The sequence below is a fragment of the Schistocerca serialis genome, chromosome 7 (genome assembly GCF_023864345.2).
Source record: "Schistocerca serialis cubense isolate TAMUIC-IGC-003099 chromosome 7, iqSchSeri2.2, whole genome shotgun sequence".
NCBI classification, from domain to species: Eukaryota; Metazoa; Arthropoda; class Insecta; order Orthoptera; family Acrididae; genus Schistocerca; species Schistocerca serialis.
Window position 1 is genome coordinate 141,897,508 of NC_064644.1, and position 23,219 is coordinate 141,920,726.

At 42.1% G+C, this 23,219-nt stretch overlaps 1 protein-coding gene across 3 annotated transcripts in view; it reads left to right on the forward strand.

Annotated features, from left to right (window-relative positions):
- LOC126412420 (uncharacterized) overlaps nucleotides 1–23,219 on the forward strand; it is a 379,666-nt gene that overhangs the window by 209,473 nt on the left and 146,974 nt on the right. For all 3 annotated transcript variants that reach the window (XM_050082009.1, XM_050082010.1, XM_050082011.1), the window contains exon 5: nucleotides 19,338–19,508. In XM_050082009.1, coding sequence (XP_049937966.1) covers nucleotides 19,338–19,508 — 171 coding nt within the window. The remainder of the gene's footprint in view (nucleotides 1–19,337; nucleotides 19,509–23,219) is intronic.

The window sequence follows — 23,219 nt, forward strand, 5'->3', positions numbered from 1 at the left end:
AGAGTAGTTCGCCTTCCGTAATGTTCGCACATGCATTGACAATGTGCTGACGCATGTTGTCAGGCGTTGTAGGTGGACCACGATAGCAAATACCCTTCAACTTTCCCCACAGAAAGAAATCCGGGGATGTCATATCCGGTGAACCTGCGGGCCATGGTATGGTGCTTCGACGACCAATCCACCTGCCAAAAGTACGCTATTCAATACCGCTTCAACCGCACGCGAGCTATGTGCCGGACATCCATCATGTTGGAAGTACATCGCCATCTGTCATGCAGTGAAACGTCTTGTAGTAACATCGGTAGAACATTACGTAGTAAATCAGCATGCATTGCACCATTTAGATTGCCATCGATAAAATGGGGGACAATTAACCTTCCTCCCATAATGCCGCACCATACATTAACCCGCCAAGGCCGCTGATGTTCCACTTGTCGGAGACATCGTGTATTTTCCGTTGCCCAATAGTACATATTATGCTAGTTTCCGTTACCGCTGTTGGTGAAAGACGCTTCGTCGCTAAATAGAACGCGTGCAATAAATCTGTCATCGTCCCGTGCTTTCTCTTGTGCCCAGTGGCAGAACTGTACACGACGTTCAAAGTCGTCGCCATGCAATTCCTGGTGCACAGACATATGGTACGGGTGCAATCGATGTTGATGTAGTGTTCTCAACACTGACGTTTTTGAGATTCCCGATCTCGCGCAATTTGTCTGCTACTGATGTGCGGATTAGCCGTGACAGCAGCTAAAACACCTACTTGGGCATCATCTTTTGTTGCAGGTCGTGGTTGACGTTTCACATGTGGCTGAACACTTCCTGTTTCCTTAAGTAACGTAACTATCCGGCGAACGGTCCGGACACTTGGATGATGTCGTCCAGGATACCGAGCAGCATACATAGCACACACCCGTTGGACATTTTGATCACAATAGCCATACATCAACACGATATCGACCTTTTCCACAATTGGTAAACGGTCCATTTTAACACGGGTAATGGATCACGAAGCAAATACCGTCCGCACTGGCGGAATGTTACGTGATACCACGTACTTATACGTTTGTGACTATTACAGCACCATCTATCACAAAGAGAAAAAAGTTGTCCAACTAAAACATTTCTATTTCTTTACGTACTACACGAATATGTAATAAAAATGGGGGGGGGGGGGGGGGTGTCCTATTTTACAAAACGCAGTTGATATCCGTTTGACCTATGGCAGCGCCATCTACATCTACATCTACATCTACATGACTACTCTGCAATTCACATTTAAGTGCTTGGCAGAGGGTTCGTCGAACCACAATCATACTATCTCTCTACCATTCCACTCCCGAACAGCGCATGGGAAAAACGAACACCTAAACCTTTCTGTTCGAGCTCTGATTTCTCTTATTTTATTTTGATGATCATTCCTACCTGTGAAGGTTGGGCTCAACAAAATATTTTCGCATTCGGAAGAGAAAGTTGGTGACTGAAATTTCGTAAATGGAACTCGCCGCGACGAAAAACGTCTTTGCTGTAATGACATCCATCCTAATTCGCGTATCATATCTGCCACACTCTCTCCCCTACTACGTGATAATACAAAACGAGCTGCCCTTTTTGGCACCCTTTCGATGTCCTCCATCAATCCCACCTGGTAAGGATCCCACACCGCGCAGCAATATTCTAACAGAGGACGAACGAGTGTAGTGTAAGCTGTCTCTTTAGTGGACTTGTTGCATCTTCGAAGTGTCCTGCCAATGAAACGCAACCTTTGGCTCGCCTTCCCCACAATATTATCTATGTGGTCTTTCCAACTGAAGTTGTTCGTAATTTTAACACCCAGATACTTAGTTGAATTGACAGCCTTGAAAATTGTACTATTTATCGAGTAATCGAATTCCAACGGATTTCTTTTGGAACTCATGTGGATCACCTCACACTTTTCGTTATTTAGCGTCAACTGCCACCTGCCACACTATACAGCAATCTTTTCTAAATCGCTTTGCAACTGATACTGGTCTTCGGATGACCTTACTAGACGGTAAATTACAGCATCATCTGCGAACAACCTAAGAGAACAGCTCAGATGGTCACCCAGGTCATTTATATAGATCAGGAACAGCAGAGGTCCCAGGACGCTTCCCTGGGGAACACCTGATATCACTTCAGTTTTACTCGATGATTTGCCGTCTATTACTACGAACTGCGACCTTCCTGACAGGAAATCACGAATCCAGTCGCACAACTGAGACGATACCCCATAGGCCTGCAGCTTGATTAGAAGTCGCTTGTGAGGAACGGTGTCAAAAGCTTTCCGGAAATCTAGAAATACTGAATCAACTTGAGATCCCCTGTCGATAGCGGCCATTACTTCGTGCGAATAAAAAGCTAGCTGCGTTGCACAAGAACGATGTTTTCTGAAACCATGTTGATTACGTATCAATAGATCGTTCCCTTCGAGGTGATTCATAATGTTTGAATACAGTATATGCTCCAAAACTCTACTGCAAACCGACGTCAATGATATAGGTCTGTAGTTAGATGGATTACTCCTACTACCCTTCTTAAACACTGGTGCGACCTGCGCAATTTTCCAATCTGTAGGTACAGATCTATCGGTGAGCGAGCGGTTGTATATGAGTGCTAAGTAGGGAGCTATTGTATCAGCGTAATCTGAAAGGAACCTAATCGGTATACAATCTAGACCTGACGACTTGCCCGTATGAAGCGATTTGAGTTGCTTCGCAACCCCTAAGGTATCTACTTCTAAGAAACTCATGCTAGCAGCTGTTCGTGTTTCAAATTCTGGAATATTCCATTCATCTTCCCTGGTGAAGGAATTTCGGAAAACTGCGTTCAATAACTCCGCTTTAGCGGCACAGTCGTCGGTAACAGTACCATCGGCACTGCGCAGCAAAGGTATTGACTGCGTCTTGCCGCCTGTGTACTTTACATACGACCAGAATTTCTTCGGATTTTCTACCAAATTTCGAGACAATGTTTCGTTGTGGAACCTATTAAAGGCATCTCGCATTGAAGTCCGTGCCAAATTTCGCGCGTCTGTAAATTTTAGCCAAGCGTCTAGGGGGCCAACCATAGCGCCATCTGCTTTCCCCCTTCAAGCTAGACGAGTTTCGTTCTTTGTAGTTTTTTCGTTTGATGCTTATTTCGTGAGATATTTGGCCCGGTCACTATCAATGGACCACCCTGTAGAACGAAGCAGTGGCTAATGTTTACCCGACATCATTGATCATGACCGCATAGGGCTTACTATTACGAAGGTTTCAGTGGTTTCCCTTCTGCCATGATTGCTTAATGAGTTTGTAATAGTACAGAATTGGTTCATAAAAGCTCTTGGTACCGTTCGTTGCATTTGCCTTAGCCTTTTTTCGTCAATAACGAGGATGACGTGAGCCTTTTTGGGTGCCCTGACCCAGTACGTTCTGCATAAGGCTGCTGCCTGACTTGCCAGAAACGCCGATGTTGTGTTTTGCCCTGACCCAGTCTTGGTGGCGAAATGTTTTCAGCGTGGCCGCCACGTGTCGACATTTCCGTAATGTAGCGAGAGAGCTTCGCTCTGGAACTTCGAATATTCTACCCATTTTTTGCCCTATACAAGGCTGACATGTAGCAGTAATTTAAAAAAAAACTTGCACTAGATGTCCGTATGAATGTTTATTGCTAGAGACCGGATTATATGCATTTACATTTTGCATATGCATTTGCATATTCGTCTCCTTTTCACCAGTTATTGCATATTTGAACTAAAAACTAGTGACGATGTATATTTTTGGACTATGTCTACAATATTTTAAAAATTTAGACCGACGGTCTCTAGCTCGATCTAGTTTTGATGTCTCACAAATTTACCGCGACCTAGAACTGCGTGCAATCGCTAACTGAGGGGCCACTGCCTAGTGACATGATTACGGAAGAGGAACAGGAACAGGCAGACAGAGACAATGCTTCTGCGTGCGCTACCCCGCTTTATCCCCTTCGCTGTCATACCATACGCGTCGGCAGCAGTTAAATTGAACTTCGCAAGCTTTTAGTTGCATGTCCATTGTTCCAGTTTAACTTTTTATTTACTTGTACACAATTGAATTTGTTTACGACGTGTAGTGTGTAACGTGTTGTGCGCCATGCCGCCCCAAAAAAAAAAAAAAAAAAAAAAGTTTCAAGTAGACCAGCATGTCAAGACAAGTCTTCATATCGCAGGAATGCAGAAGAAAGGACGACGACAACAACTTCTGACAACAGCAACTTGCAGTAGCAGAGATTTGTCCAAAGGTAACCAAAAAAGTCGGTTTAACATGGATCTATGTGAAGCATTCATTGCAACCAATATTCCTCTTCACAACCTTACAAACCCTATCCTCAAAGCATTCATTGCAACTAATATTCCTCTTCATAAACGTACAAACCCTATCCTCAAAGGCTTTCTACGCAAATATTCCTTGAATCAAAATACACCAGATCAATCAACATTGCCTAAAAATTACATTCTGACAATTTGCGTAAATGTTCTGGAAGAAATATGAAACGAACTCAAGGAAAACATTATCTTGTTTTCAGTTGACGAAACTACAGACACTTGTGGTCGTTACATTGCAAATTTAATTGTTGGTGCTTTAAAAGAAGAGCCTTCTTCTTCCTATTTAGCGGCCTGTAAACAACTTGAAAATGTAAATCATTCTACGATCGTCAGTTTTGCGAATGAGGGTATTAGAAAAATTTTCCAGTATCTTCTGCCGATGATAGGGTGTTTGTGTTTATTTCAGATGCTGCTCCCTAAACGATCAAAGCAGGCAAAGCCGTCCGAGTATTTTATCCCAATTTGATTCATGTGACGTGCTTTGCTCAAGGAGTACATCGCCTTGCTGAAGAAGTACTTTCCATGTTTGTGAATGTAAGTAAACTGATTTCATTCACAAAGAACGTGTTTCTAAAGGCTCATGCTCGCATCAGCATCTACAAAGGAAAACTACCAAATGTGCCTTTAGCTCCCGAACAAGTGGTAACTCGTTGTGGTATGTGGGTCAAAGCTGTGTTGTTTTACAGTGAACATTTCGAGGAAATCAGAGGGGTAGTAAACGACTTTGATAGTGCAGAGGCTTTGTCAGTTTGCCAATGCAACGAGGCTTTTAATGACTCGGGTATAAAAAAAAAGACATTGCTGTGATTAGCACACTTTTTTCCCATGAACATGCAAATATTAAATAGCTTGAAACTCAAGGATTGGCGTTGAATGAATCTATTCAGGTAACGAATAAAATTATTCTAGTGAACTCCTCATTGCCGGTGGTATTCCCAAGAAAACTTAAAGAAAAGTTTGAAAACATCTTAAACAATAACCCAGGATTTGAACCCTTTTATTAATGGGAGAGGTGAAATTTTATGAGAAATAATGAGTGTCAACATAGCACCCAAATTCAAGTATTGCCCTGTTTCCTCAGTTGATTTAGAACGGTCCTTTCCTGCTTATAAAAATGTTTTGAGTGATCGAAGACACAATCTTACTACCGAACATTTGGAACATACTTATGTTTACAATAGTAGAAAAATGTAAAATAAATTGTAAATTATACTTTGGTCCAATATCATTAATTAAAAGTTAACGCAGTTAAAAAAATTCATGATTGTATGTTGTTTTTTAAAGAAAATATCACGAAGTTTTTGAGCGTACCCCTCTACGTGGGATATATTTCGAAGTTGGTCCTGTACATATTGATTGCGCTGCGACTCACTCGCATCGCATCGGATTCTTACCGACAATATTAGCAAAGAAGAATCAAGTCGAAACACGTTATGCGTCCCCATTTTGTAAATTCTTAGAAAATAATCCCGGAAAGCCCCCCTTCCTAACCTCTGCCAGAAAGGGTTAAGAAAATTATATCAGCATTGTAAATGTACCGAGTTTCCTCGTGGCCGGCGCTCATCCTAGTAATTGATAGGCATAGGTTCGACTTTAAGATATAATGCACCCAGTAACTGTCATGTTTTTTTATTATTTGATCTTGCGTGTTTCGGCTCTTTTCATGCATTTTAAGGATTTTTCATGCATATTTTAAGGTTGTTATGGTGCATATAATCCGGTCTCTGTTTATTACATTATAATGTAGATGTTTGAAGTGAATCAGTCAAACACTTTTCGAGATTTTTGCTAATAATTTTTCACTTCCTCATCCTCTCCCTTTAAATTTAAATATTATATACACTAAAAATACATATAGCCTACGTCTGTCTTAGTGCTAGTTAGAGTATTGCGTAAAAATCTGAATGAAACTGGTCAAGAATTTTGCGAGATTTTTGGTAACAATGTTTCGCATTTGTCTATTACGTATATAATTATTGAAAATATATAGCCTATGGCGGTCAGAATATCCATTAGAGCGTATAGTGAAAAAATTTGAAGTAAATATTTCAACTTTTCGAGATTTTTGCTAACCACCTTCCGCTTTACACAGTACATTCAAAAAATTGTAGCCTATGTCCGTCAGGACGTTTATTAGAGTATCACGTAAAACTATGAAGTAAATCGGCAAAGAACTTCTAGAGATTTTTGGTAACAGTATTAAACATCGACCTGCAATTGTACAGCAGTATAGATTTCAAATATATATTTTTATAGCACATGTATTAAAAATATTAGCCTATTTCTGTCCAAAAGTTTACTAGCGTTTAGTGTAAAAATCGGAAGTAAATCGGTTACTAACTTCTCAAGATTTTTGTCAACTATGTTTACCCTGTATATTAATACAACATATATTTAAAAAAATCGTAACCTTGTCCGCCTTGTCCGTTCGAACGTTTGAAAATTTTTGGAGGAAATCGGTTTAGTATTTTCCGAGATTTCCGGAAGGCTTTTGACACTGTATTACACAAGCGGCTCGTAGTGAAATTTCGTGCTTATGGAATATCGTCTCAGTTATGTGATTGGATTTGTGATTTCCTGTCAGAGAGGTCACAGTTCGTAGTAATCGACGGAAAGTCATCGAGTAAAACAGAAATGATTTCTGGCGTTCCTCAAGGTAGTGTTATAGGCCCTTTGCTGTTTATTATCTATATAAACGATTTGCGAGACAATCTGCAGCAGCTGTCTTCGGTTGTTTGCAGATGAAGCTGTCGTTTATCGACTAATAAAGTCATCAGAAGATCAAAACAAAATGCAAAACGATTTAGAAAAGATATCTGAATGGTGCGAAAAGTGGCAGTTGACCCTAAGTAACGAAAAGTGTAAGGTCATCTACACGAATGCTAAAAGGAGCTCGTTAAACTTCAGTTACACGATAAATCAGTCTAATTTAAAAGCCGTAAATTCAACTAAATACCTAGGTATTACAATTACGAACAACTTAAATTGGAGGAACACATTGCGGGGAAGGCTAACCAAAGAGTGCGTTTTATTGGCAGGACACTTAGAACCTACTAAGGAGACTGCCTACACTACGCTTGTTCGTGCTATTTTAGAATACTGCTGCGTGATGTGGGATCCTTACCAGATAGGACTGACGGAGTACATCTAAAAAGTTCAAAGAAAGGCAGCACGTTTTGTATTATCGCAAAATATGAGGGAGAGTGTCACTGAAATTATATAAGATTTGGGCTGGACATCATTAAAAGAAAGGCGTGTTTCGTTGCGACGGAATCTTCTCACGAAATTCCAATCACCAACTTTCTCCTCCGAATGCGAAAATGTTTTGTTGATACCGACCTACATAGGGAGGAACGATCACCACGATAAAATAAGGGGAATCAGAGCTCGTACGGAAAGATATAGGTGTTCATTCTATCCGCGCGCTATACGAGATTGGAACAATAGAGAATTGTGAAGGTGGTTCAATGAAACCTCTGCCAGGCAGTTAAATGTGATTTCCGGAGTATCCATGTAGATGTAGATGTAAAGACCTTAAACAAAGACTTGCTTTATATAGTAGTATAGATATACACTCCTGGAAATGGAAAAAAGAACACATTGACACCGGTGTGTCAGACCCACCATACTTGCTCCGGACACTGTGAGAGGGCTGTACAAGCAATGATCACACGCACGGCACAGCGGACACACCAGGAACCGCGGTGTTGGCCGTCGAATGGCGCTAGCTGCGCAGCATTTGTGCACCGCCGCCGTCAGTGTCAGCCAGTTTGCCGTGGCATACGGAGCTCCATCGCAGTCTTTAACACTGGTAGCATGCCGCGACAGCGTGGACGTGAACCATATGTGCAGTTGACGGACTTTGAGCGAGGGCGTATAGTGGGCATGCGGGAGGCCGGGTGGACGTACCGCATAATTGCTCAACACGTGGGGCGTGAGGTCTCCATAGTACATCGATGTTGTCGCCAGTGGTCGGCGGAAGGTGCACGTGCCCGTCGACCTGGGACCGGACCGCAGCGACGCACGGATGCACGCCAAGACCGTAGGATCCTACGCAGTGCCATAGGGGACCGCACCGCCACTTCCCAGCAAATTAGGGACACTGTTGCTCCTGGGGTATCGGCGAGGACCATTCGCAACCGTCTCCATGAAGCTGGGCTACGGTCCCGCACACCGTTAGGCCGTCTTCCGCTCACGCCCCAACATCGTGCAGCCCGCCTCCAGTGGTGTCGCGACAGGCGTGAATGGAGGGACGAATGGAGACGTGTCGTCTTCAGCGATGAGAGTCGCTTCTGCCTTGGTGCCAATGATGGTCGTATGCGTGTTTGGCGCCGTGCAGGTGAGCGCCACAATCAGGACTGCATACGACCAAGGCACACAGGGCCAACACCCGGCATCATGGTGTGGGGAGCGATCTCCTACACTGGCCGTACACCACTGGTGATCGTCGAGGGGACACTGAATAGTGCACGGTACATCCAAACCGTCATCGAACCCATCGTTCTACCATTCCTAGACCGGCAAGGGAACTTGCTGTTCCAACAGGACAATGCACGTCCGCATGTATCCCGTGCCACCCAACGTGCTCTAGAAGGTGTAAGTCAACTACCCTGGCCAGCAAGATCTCCGGATCTGTCCCCCACTGAGCATGTTTGGGAATGGATGAAGCGTCGTCTCACGCGGTCTGCACGTCCAGCACGAACGCTGGTTCAACTGAGGCGCCAGGTGGAAATGGCATGGCAAGCCGTTCCACAGGACTACATCCAGCATCTCTACGATCGTCTCGATGGGAGAATAGCAGCCTGCATTGCTGCGAAAGGTGGATGTACACTGTACTAGTGCCGACATTGTGCATGCTCTGTTGCCTGTGTCTATTTGCCTGTGGTTCTGTCAGTGTGATCATGTGATGTATCTGACCCCAGGAATGTGTCAATAAAGTTTCCCCTTCCTGGGACAATGAATTCACTGTGTTCTTATTTCAATTTCCAGGAGTGTAGATATGAAAGCAGACAAAGAATAAATATTGAGTTTTTCTTAAATAATAGACTACTTAACAGGTGCACAAAATATGGATACTCATACTCATGCGCTCCTTTCAAATTAACTTTTCGTTTCTCTCTTGCCTCACAGAAGAGAAAAAATCTCTGTGAGCAGGCCAGAGGACTACAATTCTCTTTTTGTTGTGCTAGTCTGGTTTGAGATTAATTTTTACAGTTTTCATTTTGAACATAAGAAGGTTGTTGTATTAGTTACATATAGAGTTTCTTAAAAATTGTTTGTTTTTATATTACATTCAAAAAATACCTTGGTAGCGCGCAATAATAGTTATGTGCACTGAAGCAGGGAGGATTTAGCTGTTTCAAGTACTGATTTGTCAGAAAAAAAATTTAAAATTATATTTCGTTTCGCTATGTATCAAAAATTAGGTGGGATGTTTTTTGAAAAAGTTTTTCTTATTCGTATTGCATTTTGACCAAGTAGGAGATGGGCAACCAGGGTAGTGATGGTATTATTTAGGAGTAGTAGGGAACTGCCTATGAGATAAATAGCATAGATGTTCAGGAAACCGTGAAGCGTCACACGATGGGGAGAGTACTTCTGTGGTGCATGACTGCAGTTACGCCCCTGTCCAAATCGCCAACTTTTGGAACAGATGTCTGCAATGAGCCCCAATACTCTCTTTGGTTATCACACACACGGTGCTTTTTTTGTAGTTCGAAAACTGCATTCACATTTTGTGATAAGAGCATTCATGTTTTGCGAATTTATTTCCCAGGAAAGAATGCCATAGCCTAGAACTGAGTGTACTTACGAATATTATCCAAACGAAATTATACACGTAGGTCAAAGCTGAATGCTTAAAAAGAAAATGTTTATGAAGTATGCTGGCTATCCTAGTTATCTTGATCACTCGAGACAATTTCTTATCCAAAAGCAAAATAAAAAATTCACCAAGCAAATGTTGTTTAGTTACCAACGGCACGTTGACTAGCATAACAGCCTTTCAAAGTTCAAAAGTGTGTGACATCTTATGGGACTTAACTGCTAAGGTCATCAATCCCTAAACTTACACACCACTTAACCTAAATTATCCTCAGAACAAACACACACACCCATGCCCGAGGGAGGACTCGAACCTCCGCCGGGACCAGCCGCCCAGTCCATGACTGCAGCGCCTGAGACCGCTCGGCTAATCCCGCGCGGCTAACAGCCTTTCTTTTCTCTTCTTTCGTTAAGGTGATACTTAGAGCAAGATATATTTTTTTTAATAGCATTCTACATATTTTATTCAGCAATCCATTTGCTCTACTTAAAACAATTCAGAACCGTATAATAATGTACCAGACACGTAAACACGGCGCTATTAAAACCGTAATGCAAATAGTCGCTCCTGCACTAGCTCGACCATTCGCTAGTGAATAAACGAAACATGAAAAGAATACACGTCTGTCATTGACAGTTTAGCTTTCAGTTGAAGATTTGTGTGAGTACAGTGTACAGGCTGGTTCACACGACGACATTAGGTTGTGAAACTATCCCATGAAACCAGTTACACGAAACTGGTTTCATATATGACTGGAGACGGCAACACAATAGTGTACAGTTCATTTTGGACGTTTTATGAAGGCTTGGGTCAACTCTGAAATGGAAGAAATTCCGACAGCTGCACGAGTAATGGCGGACGTAATGCTTCTCTGCATCAAATCGCTGCGTAAGAAAAGAGATAAAGAGACGCGTTTAGATTCGTGATAGGATAAAAAAAAAAAAAAAAGAAACTCAGCTCGGTTGCTCAGAGACCTATACGAAAGAAATTATTGCGGAAGATCCGACAATTCATTTCAAACATTTGATAATGTTGTAACGTCCCCTTAGAAAAATTAATGAATTACTGTGCTGATAAACCTCTTACATTATTTGCTTTTCAAACAGCTGAGCAAAACTGAACGTACTCAAACATTCACTAAAGTGACGCACAATATTTTTAGCGCAACGCTATCTGACTTTCAAAAATCCCTACAAAAGAATGGCCCTGACTAACATTAACCTATACCTTTCACAAATCACTTACCTCACCAAAAATCTTCGTTACTCGAACTACTGCAATACAGCGAGCGCCACTACTGCCAGCTAAATAAAAGATTCAAACTACTGAAGGCACTAACTACTAATAGACATAGTTAGCAAATGAAAGATTTTAATAGAGAACAAACAATGTATTTACCTTAATAGTGTTGAAAAATCATAATATACATAGCAGTTCATGACATCCAGTCTTACAAATTTCAAAACTCCGCCATTTCTCTCCCCACATCCACCACTGCTGGCGGCTCACCTCCAACTGCGCAACGCTACGCGCTGTTAACATCCAGCTGCCCAACACTACAATGGCAGACAACAATGCAAACTAGCCACAGACTGCACACAGCACAGCCAGTGATTTTCATACAGAGCGCTACGTGGCGTTACCAATAAGAAAACCTAAACAGCCTACTTACAATGTGACAAAAACAAATCACAATTATGCTTAATAGAGTTAAAGATGCGACAAGGAAGAAAGATACTACAATGTGTGAAACATTGTCGCCACAACAAGCTACAGATGAAACTGCGTGTTTTAGTAAGTGGAGATTCATATTTCTCTACAGTAAATATTATCTTTTCTACAGCCAGTTGCTTATTCCCTTGTAGTTTTCGTAACTCGTTTGTGTTTTTCTTTCTAATGGAATGAATTTTGGTCTTCAGTCGAGATATCGTCATTATCCATGTTCAGATAGCGTAGGACTGCATCCATTAAAAGCAAAATGTCGTTGCTTGTTTTATTAGTCAACATCATTGAAATTCCACAAACACCTACACATAGTATAGAAGTCAGAGAAGCAAACTAGTTCCCTCCGTTCTCTCACTTCATATTTAACACTGTTGCCATGGTACCGACACGACACCTACCCTCAAACGTCGTGTAACTACTACTTTCGTGCCACCGAAATTGGCACAAGCCATAAGTGTTCAGTTTCTCCATCGATTTTCGCAACCACGCGCGACGCGTCCGCTGAAGTGCCGGCACGGTGTCTCAGCGCGTTCGGTCAGAGGGTTAGCTGCTCTCTGTAATAAAAAAACTGAGTTAATGGATCAACGACGAACTGAAACGGGTGTCTTGCGACGTCCGCTACGAGCAGATGCAACGAACGAAAACGAACAAAATGAGATTAAAAAAAAAAAGCCAGTGGCGCAGTTTCAAAACTTGATTTCGCAATCTAATATCGTCATGTAAACTAACATTACACCAACGATGAAAAGGTAATAATACTCATCTATGCAGAACAATTGTAAAATTTTCGTATGTTTTTTGCCTTTGTAAATAATACACCTCTACTGTACTGGGACAAAGATGAGTGACCGCGCATACGAGTAGTGAATAAGATCCTTGACTCTGTGTTTATCTGTGGTTCGCTTGGTCGCCAGTCAACCGTGCAGCACTCGGGCACTCTTGTTTTAAGCGTAGTAGAGAAAGAGATTTCATATCTGTGAATCTAAGAGAAATTATCTGGAATGCTTGATTGTGAAGATGAAAACTTGTTTGTAAATAACTGTTTTTGACTGTATTGATGGAGGGATTTTTATAGGTATTCAATGCGTGTACGAGAATGAAATGTTTGTGTGTCAGAACTATTAATTGAAGGATTTTTATAGGTATTCAATGCGTGTACGAGAATGAAATGTTTGTGTGTCAGAACTATTAATTGAAGGATGCGACGGTACGGGTTGTTTGGGAATGTGTATATGGTGTGGATGACTAAATGAAATACAATCTCTCTCATCAACTTGCAGAAAATGGAAGTTCTAAACAGTTCACAAGTCTTTTATCAGCTAGGAGCCCCCACGTGCTACTGCATGACAAGATTTACCCACTCATTACACGGTACAAGCACTTCTATGGGCCCCCGTAAATGTGGTTGGACTTATCAAGTTTGGCTACGTTCGTCTATGGGGCGCCAACTCATAATCGTTGCAATGTACCAAGTGTTTCACGAAAGTATTTAATATAAATGTAGGTAGGATTCCCTATGCAAAAATCACATGTGCACTCACGTATTATTTAAAGATTCACAAATTCGAGGATGATGTTTCGATTGTGGAGCGCTCAGCTGCGCGGTTATCAGCGTCCGTACAAACTCCCAACGTTTGCTCAGTCCATTCTCGCCACTTACATGAAGTATGATGAAATGATGAGGAAAACACAAACAGCCAGTCACCTCGAGGCAGGTGAAAATCCTTGACCCCGCCGGGAATCGAAGCCGGGACCCCGCGCTCGAGAAGCGAGAACCCGACCGCGAGACTACGAGCTGCGGACCACATACTCGAGTTTATTTTCAATAAGAAGATACACAAATCGAAAGTCACAGTTCACCATAAATCAATTTCCAAGCCTGATTGAGTTTCGTAAGATCTTGGAGGCGATTGAATAAACCAAGATTAATTGCGTGAGTTATCTTTAGAAAACTATAGATTCTACAATGGCTACACGTTGAAACCTTCTACGTGCGGCTTGTATCACTCGCAACCCGAAAAGTAACAAGTACTTCAGATGCCGAAAAATATCTATGTGCGAAAGCAACAACTCTGAATAATTCACACACGCGGACTAGTGGCTGTTTCACCGCTCATCAGATAAAACTTTCTCGTAATACCGACTAACACACCATGACCGCCTCCAACGGCGTCCGAATCTCGACCTCCCTACCAATTGCCGCTGCTCATCCAGGACACCTCGATCAAGCACCACTAAAGTTAAAGTACTGAAATTGAAAGTTGCTGAAATTTTTAATTTTAATTTTTTACACGCATGTGATACATCAAATAACACGGAAATTTTCCGAGAAATATTATGCTGTTATCAATTTTCCTTTATCTACCATAGTTTAATTATGAATAATAATTTCTATGGTTATCCTCCGTTTTCGGATTTATGAGTGCAAATATTAAGAAACACTTTAAATTATACATTACATAATTTCCATTTACAGTACTGCCGCTACTTTTAATGTTTCTCTGTCTATATGTTAAAAAAATGGTGTTTTTAACTGCGTGAAATCCGCTTTCCGGCCTCTCATTTAAATATGTGAATAATTTTAGTGAATCGGCTATTACAATCCGATGCAGTTCTACGAGATGTATCCGTAGACACCTCGTTTGTTGCAGTCGCATAATGCGTTGCCAAGATATTTATACATTTATATATTTACAGTCAAGTAATTATTTATAACATTTAACTTACAATAATTAATAACTAATGCGGATATCGAAGGTGCCTCTTCACACGCTTAATCGTCCATCTTTTCTGTTTCGAATGAGACTACTAGCTCTTCAGAGACCCATTTCGTTCAATATTTATTAATTTTGGGGCAAGCTTTAATTTTGCACTGGACGCGAAAAGCGGCTATGAGAAATGAGCAACCGTTGTGCTCCACAATGAAAGGGTTTTCCCGGTCACATGGTCACCTTAGCGGCCGGTGAAAGTCCAGAAACAACCCCATCTGTAGAGCATGCGTGAAACTGGCCCTCCACGTGATCCTTTCAAGCTGATTTCAGTTGTCAACACGAATATGATCCGACTTTGGCCGGCGCCTGTGCTTCCGTGGCCGCGTGTTAGTGATTAAATAAAGCGTTTCTTCCCTTTAAAATAGGCTGTCGTGTTACAAGGAAATCTTTATCCCTCAGATAACTGAGAACATTCACGATTAGTGTTAATTTGATCTCTTTGTTTTTACTGTGCGACAAATAACGCAACTGGTTGGAATGTCTGTAATTTTTATATTTAGATAATTTCTCAATTAAGGTCTTCTTATGTTGTACAGTCTTTTTTGACAATAAAAAGAGTTTAATTTTTCAAGAACGACTTTCTTTTACTAAACGCTCCTGTATCATTCTTAGTTACGTTTTGAATATTCTGTTGTGTGTTGATTGCACCTTACGCCACAAGAAGCCACAGATTGTTTCTGACAAGCAAAAAATCAATTTTGTAGTGAGTAATTTATTTTTTCTGTAGTTGCTGCATCTGATGATTTCTATTTGCTTTCGAGAACGTCAGTATACCAGTCACAAAACAAAAGGCCGAGCATGATGTAAATTACTTTTATTTCAGGGCAGATCTCGCCTTGCATTCTTATGAGGAAACAGTTCGTAGTCGGAATTATCAAGTGTTGTGCTAAGCAAGCAGATAAATTTACAGTAAACAGTGTAGATAATCTCAAATAGTTATTTTCTTCTGAGTAAATCAGTATTTTATTTTGTGAACATTTCAAATCAGAAATTGCACTTCACGTCACTCAGTTTCATAATGTACTTCAGTATTGAGTTTCAGTTAAACAGGTTTCACTGAATGCACACTTAGTTACTTTTGGCATTTAATTATATTAGTTTTCATTATTTCAAATTCAGTACCTCACTAAGTTTAAAGTTTTGTTTAGCGACACTGTTCACATGCGCTACACAGGGCCAACCGAAAGTCTGTACTGCTCAGCAATTGAATACAAGATCTGAGGCACACGTGTCACACGGACAAAGTTTTTGAGAAAAGAGTATTCAGTACTGTCATTTATATACAAATTTTTATAGAAACCTTACACAGTAATTGCGGTATTTCCTTATTTACAATACATTTACGTGTAGTACAAACTGCACGTACTATTCTGGGCGAGGTGAATATAGAGCAAAAAATAAAGAGTGCTTCTTAAAAAAAGACGTACTGCTGTTCATGTCTTCACAACGAACATACTTACAAGAAAAGCAATAACGCTGATTAGTGCCTAGTGGATAGCTAAACAACATTTGCTTGATGCTCTTGCTATACCGGCGCGCAAAACGTAAGAACGAGTGTGTGTCTGCCAAGTAAACTTGGACCCTACGTAGCATTGCTACAGTAGTGCTACAGGTACGGTATAGTACCTAAGGTAACAAAGAAATACTCAGTGAGACGAACGGAAATGATACTTTTATTGGCACTATTATTCAAAGACAACAATTACTCTGGTGTGGCCGCGCGGGATTAGCCGAGCGGTCTAGGGCGCTGCAGTCATGGACTGTGCCGCTGATCCCGGAGGAGGTTCGAGTCCTCCCTCGGGCATGGGTGTGTGTGTGTTTGTCCTTGGGATAATTAAGGTTAACATCGCAAATGGTGCTGCCAATGTGTGGGTCTCAACATAACGGACTTGTAGTCGGACAAAGAGACCACCCATATGCCGTCGCTGTGCAGCGTGAGATTGCGTACCTTGCAGTCCTGTTAAATTTGGTTGCTTCAATCGCTGTTTGACATGGGTCACCTCTTGCCTGTTGCACAACGTAGAGGTCATCTATTGCAGTAGTTAACCGTGGTCGAGCACCTCCTCCCCTCCCCTTCAGGTAGCAACCCCTGTGGTTCGGAGTGCTGTTCATCCACGTAAAACAATGCCGTGAGCAATATCAAACTCTTGGGCTACAGTTGTCACACTTCGTTCTTCCCACAGTTTCCTGATAACCCTTCACGGTGTGAAGTCATCGAGATCTTGCTTCCGGGCATTCTCGTAATGAGGAATACCACCACAGTGCACCGCAATTGCTCGCTGATTGGCACTCACTGTCTTTTCCAGTTTCTTAAGCTGCCTCGTGTTCTGGATCCAGCCACATTTGGCGCTATATTCATGCTGAGCTCACTCCATGTGGCGTCCAACTTTCTGTGCTCGATTGGAAGACCTGTGGCAACGCGCTCCCGCACTTTCATTCATTTTCATAGAGCAGTTAATCGATCCATAGTTAATCGATCCATGCACGGTAGTGCACGGTATCAATATCTTGCAAAAAAAAAAAAAAAAAAAAGGGCCGCGAAAATGCTGTTTTTAAGTGGTCAAATCTCGGGTTCTCTGGGTAACAGAGCTTTGGAACGCCCTTGCCCTAACGACGATTTGTACACCTATCAGAAGAAAGAGCATACTGTAGCTATACTACAGCGTACGGTCAAAGTTGCCCTGGCAAACTGATCATATAGTTTGGCTATTTTGCATTAAGTGTGGTGGGCCATAGGGGGCTTAAAAAAGCGGTTGCTGAGAAAACTCCGAAAAAACCATGATTTTTGGGTACGAAAAGTACCAGCTCTGGGGATAGCCACTTCTATAATTTCTGTTCACCATAAACTGTCGAAATTTTTTCCATATATTCTTAAGACGATTTCTCGAGGAACTTAAACTTTTTTCGATGTCATTATGTGTTACCGCGATCCAGAGGTTCTGAGTTATGGTACTTATGCAAGTAAAATGTGCATGTAATATCCGATCGTAAATATAGCTCTAAGTGACTTAGTGAACAGGTGGCAAGGGTTCTGGGGCCATCGCAAGGGTTCTGATGTCACCGAACTATGATTTAACGCCATTTTTTCACCAATAAAACTTTATGACGTGTTGTCTCTAAATAACGGGCACTTTACTGTAAGTTCCATTCCAGTAGTACACTATTAAATTCGATAGGCTACAGATTCCATCAAAATTGCAACAGAAGTGAAGTGGCGATTTATTTTTGCCTGAATATCATTTGAAGAAACATCATCACTTACGAGGAACGGTTACTCTCTCTTGTTGACATGTTTGATTTTGCTTTTTTTGTTAAAATACATTATAAATAGCGTAAACTTACCTTGCAATACCTATTGAGACAGAATCGTGAAACAGAGTGTATTATTAAAATGCAACAAGCGACTATGGTGATCAATAGCTTACGGAAAACCTCATTGTTTCGTTTTGTTGTAAAGTAAGGTAAGAAACTTCACGTTTAATTTCATACTACCATAGTTGTCTAAGACTCTCAAAAAAATTGTAGTATTGGACTGAAAAAATAGAATAAAAGCCATAGCTTCCTCTGTATCACCGTACATAAGAAAGTTCCCTATGTTAACCATATAGCAAAATACTCTCGTCATTGCATGATACCACTTGCCAAGATCTCGTATCGATATCTCGAACGGTTCAGCAGATGTGAGGTATTGTATGAATATTTCAGTCCCGTGCACGTGCAGTCGGAAGTGACCACGCAAATTGCGTTTTCTCGAGATTGGAGGCAGGTAGAGACCTCCTCTCAAGTCTAAAGAAAATTTCAATATCTTATCTAAGTTTTATTCAGAGCAACATATGGTGTAATATGCACCAGACGCAAAATCATAGCGATGCATATTTGTCATTGCAAACATTTTCTAATTCCGCGCAGGGTCGTACTTAGAAGCTGCGAAAATTAATTGTTTTTACCGATTAGTTCATGTAAAAACGTGTGAGACTACAGAGCTAATGAGACGCGCGTAACGTTCTACGTGTACTGGCACTGCTGCATCTTGACTAGCGGGCTAACCAGCGTTCTTTGTGTGCATCCGTAAGCGAGTGTAACAGCACTCGACAGCACGGCGAGTCGGCACTCAGACTACCGGCTTTCTTTCTGTTCTCACACTAACACAGCCAAAAGGAAGCACACACACCGATTTCCCAATCCAGAAGTGTTGCCCTTCGCAGTGGAGCCTTATTAAATTTTTCCTGGACTTCTCCCATAACCAGTTTCATTCTCTGCCCTGTGTGTTGTCGTTCGTACACGCACACACAATTGTCACTGTGCTTCCTCAATACTGTAGCAATGACCGCTCACTTCTGCCAGGGCTACAGATTAAAACTCAAGTGCTACTGCGACTTCGGAAACATGTAAATGTGAATTCCAATATTTGATTCCAAAAACTGATAAGAACTAACGTAGATACCAATCTGCATAATAACATTTGATACAAAACGGGGTAACAGCGGGAACTTCTCACCCACATCGTATGTCGTCCGCAAGTCTTACACAGCAGTGTGCTTTACTTCTGGAAAATATGCTATTGAGATTGGTGAAGATAGATGGGACAGCTTGTATGGAATCTACATCTAGCAATAGTAACCATTGAGTCTTGTGCGTGGTTGGACTGCAGATGTCTGGTGACCGGCTGTTGGTGCGCTGGGAGCGCCACGAGTGCGGCGTGCTGCGAAACCTGCGGCAGCTGCTGGCCGCCGAGGCGTTCGTCGACGTCACGCTGTGCTGCCAGGGGCGCCGGCTGCGCGCGCACCGCCTCCTCCTCTCCGCCTGCAGCCCCTACCTGCAGGTCGGTCGCCGCGCTCGCCAAATGCCTTCAGCTGAAACCAGTCGAGTATTTTTTAGCTAAGCTTTACTGCTGAATACCTTCCGAACTGCGGAGGAACAATAGTTCACAATCACTACTTCCCTAATTGTGTTAATCACGGGCGGTTATAATTAAACTGCAGCTAATCACAGAGGTCCGGTGTCGGCTGTAAATATCGTATGGCAGCGATACTTCTAATGCGTCGATGCCGAACCGATTTTTACTGAAAAAGAAATTAGTTCCAATTTTGGCCACCAGGTGTGAATCTAGCGCTGTGAATGCAAAGAAGTTGTATAGCAATATTCTTATATTTAATGAAATACTAACAGGAAGAAGGAAACAAATGAGAAAGGCGTAATATTGATTTTATTATTAACCGTCACTTACACAATTTGTTCAATATGAGCAGAGACGTCGACGAGATGCTGTACGACGCCAGATTTGCACCTGGTGGCCAAAATAGGAATTAATTCTTTTTCAGCGTTAATCGGTTCTACATTAACGCATTAGCTTATTTACCATGTTTTGCTGCCACACGATAATCACAGTCTGCACTGGATTTCCGTGAGTAGCCGTTTTTTTTGCCACCCAGTATGATTGCATGTATGTGTTACTGACTCTCCCAGGCGAAAATAATTAGCAAAATTGATGACTGCAGCTTAGTCAAGAGAATTTTCTAAATGTTACGTATAAACTAATTACGTTTACAATACGAAGTGAAGTTTATCGGAAACATCATCCAACAACACTACAGAGCATCGAAGTTATAGGCGCCGGCCCCTGTATATATAGCTATATACAGTGTGATTCCGTGATGACATTACAAAATTTTAGGAATGATAGAGAAGGATAAATGCATCAATTTGAGGTAAGAAACACTGGTAAAATCGTTCGACAGTGGAATACATGCACCGGTACTGCTTGGTGGATTGGAGGGTAGACAACTGTCACAGGTGGTAGCATGGACCAAAACAAGAAAAATATCTACAGTATAAGTGGACTCTAAAATATATACGTGAGAAGCTATGAGTACTTGTCCATTTTCGTTACTGTGAAACACATCTTCTCTAGTGAACAAGTGATGATATTTTGTTTGTGGGGTGCTCAACTGCACGGTCATCAGTGCCCGTACAAAGTCCCAATTTTTACACAGTCCAATTTTTTCACATTCCAATCTAACCACTATCATGAATGATGATGATGATGATGACGATGATGATGAAATGATAAGGACAGCACAAACACCCAGTCTCTGGGCAGAGAAAAATCCCCAGCTCAGCCGGGAATCGAACCCGTTACCCCGTGATCCAGAGATAGTAACGGTAGCCACTACACCACGAGCTGCGGACTGTATTGAACAAGTTCTCATAGTTCTTAACGTATGAATTTTAGAGTCCATTTATGCTGGACTTTTTTTCTTTTTTGGTCCATTCTGCAAGCTTTGACAGTTGTCCACCCTACAGTCTTTGCAACAACAGTAACAGTACATACTCGTATTATCCACTGTCAAGGATATCACAATGGTTTTCGTTTATAAGTCTCCACTTCTTCATTTCTAGTACATGAATCCTTACCTCAAACTGATACATTAATTCTTCTCCATCATACTAGAAAGTGGGTTACATCACCACGGAATCACCTTGTATATGCATACATTTACAACCGCCAGCACCTATAACTTTCATGCTATGTAGCGTCGTTGTGTGACGTTTCCGGGCACAGATTCCTATCTCATTTTGTTCCTCAAGACATCCTTCTGGATTTCCTCAAAGTTTGTCGTTGTAATGTTGAAACACCATGTACACACAAACTGTCCTGTCACATTAATATGAGAGCCTGTCAAAACCTTAAATAACCAAATTTTGGTGCACGAGATGAGCGGGAAAAGTGTTAAGATTCTGGAAGTTACACGAAAAGGGATGTGGGGCCATGGCAACTCCAGTACCGTGGCCAGCAACGCTAAGTTTCTCTGTTGAAAATTCACGGCGCTAACAGATTCTCGATTGGTTTTAAATCCAGGGAGTTAGGCGGCCACGGGAATACAGAAACTCATCCTGGTTCTGCACTTGCACTACGAGTTGTGCGACACATTGCATTGTCCTGCTCGTAGATCTCATCATGCAGGGGAAAAGCAAACTACATGTAGGGGTGGACTTGGTCCCCAAGGAAAGATGCATACTCGTACTCATCCACTGTGCCTCCGAGAATGACGAGATCATCCAGGGAATGCCACGAAATCATTCTCCAGACCATAACGCTCCGTCCTCCGCATGGACCCTTCCGTCGACTATTGCAGGGTGTTTGCTTTCCAAAGTTTCACGCCGATTGGGCATAAAACGTGATTCACCTGAAAAGGCAACCTTTCGCCATTCAATGGCGTCCATTTGCTGTATTGGCGTGCAAAGTCGAGCCTTCGCCGCCGGTGAACAGCAGTCAGCATGGGTGCACGAGCCAGGCGCCTGTTGCAGAGGCCCATAAACAGCAACGTTCGCTGAATGGTCGCTGAAAAGACGCTATTGGTAGACCTTGGTTCATTTGGGCGTCTAGTTCCTCAGCAACTGCACATTCATTCGTCCGAAAACATCTCCAAAGCAGTCGTTCCCCCCGTCGTCTATGATCCATGGTGTACCATAGTTGCCTTATTGACAGTTTTGTATAGGGCAATATTGCCATGCGTGGTGTACTTTAACCATGGCGGCATGCGAACAGTTTACATACTTTGTCGTTTCGGAAATGCTTCTACCCCTCGCCTGATAGTCAATGATCATGCCCATTCGGACGTCAGATGAATCGCTCGGTTTCCGCGTTATAATAACGACTGCACTTTTTGCACACCCCCAACCTTCCACTGCTAGTGCTGCCACCTGCCGTCTGTAAGTGATTATTGCACTGATGTCGAATGTAGGTAGGTAATCACGTTAATGTGACTGGACTGCATAGATAAATCATGCAGACAGAACAGCCGATACATATACTGCCTAAAGAAAACGACGGAGATGATGGAAAAACCAATACCGTCAGTGTGAAGTAGAAATCACAATCGGAAGACCGTAGTTTCGTAGTAAGAAATCCAGACAAAGAGAACGAGCAAAACGTTAATTTTATGCTATTAAAATTCACAAAACTGTGAGGTAAGATTTACCCAAATGTTAGTTTTGCAGTTTAGGATGTGTCCGATTAGGCAAGTGGCGTAACAGTAGCCCAGCCAATAAGACAAAAGAGATCAAAAGTTTTACTGTACTTTACATGATCAGGCCCGATGAACTATTCGCTACTACAAGTTTTCTTCTCCATAGCCTTCTATCCATTGCTGCTGTCTGTCATCCACCCAAATCTATCACTGCTCATCACAGGTCTTTGTGGTGGCCATCTCTCCACCTCTTCCTTGGCCTTCCCTGTGTCTCCTCCCTATGGGAATGAAATCCAGAAGCTTCCACGGCCACGTGTCATCTTCATCACAGTCAGATACCCAGTCCACAGTAGTCATTTGCTTTTGATAATTCCTGCTATATCGACGTCTTTGAACAGTTCATCTTGCCCATGGCTCTCTCTGATCCTCTATTCACTGATGTTTGGGTCTAACACCAGACCAAAGATCTTCTGCAGTAATTTTCTCTCAAATATAAGATGTTTATGAAAGTCCTGTTTTTGAACAATCCATACCTTACGGTCTGAGGCGCCTTGCCACGGTTC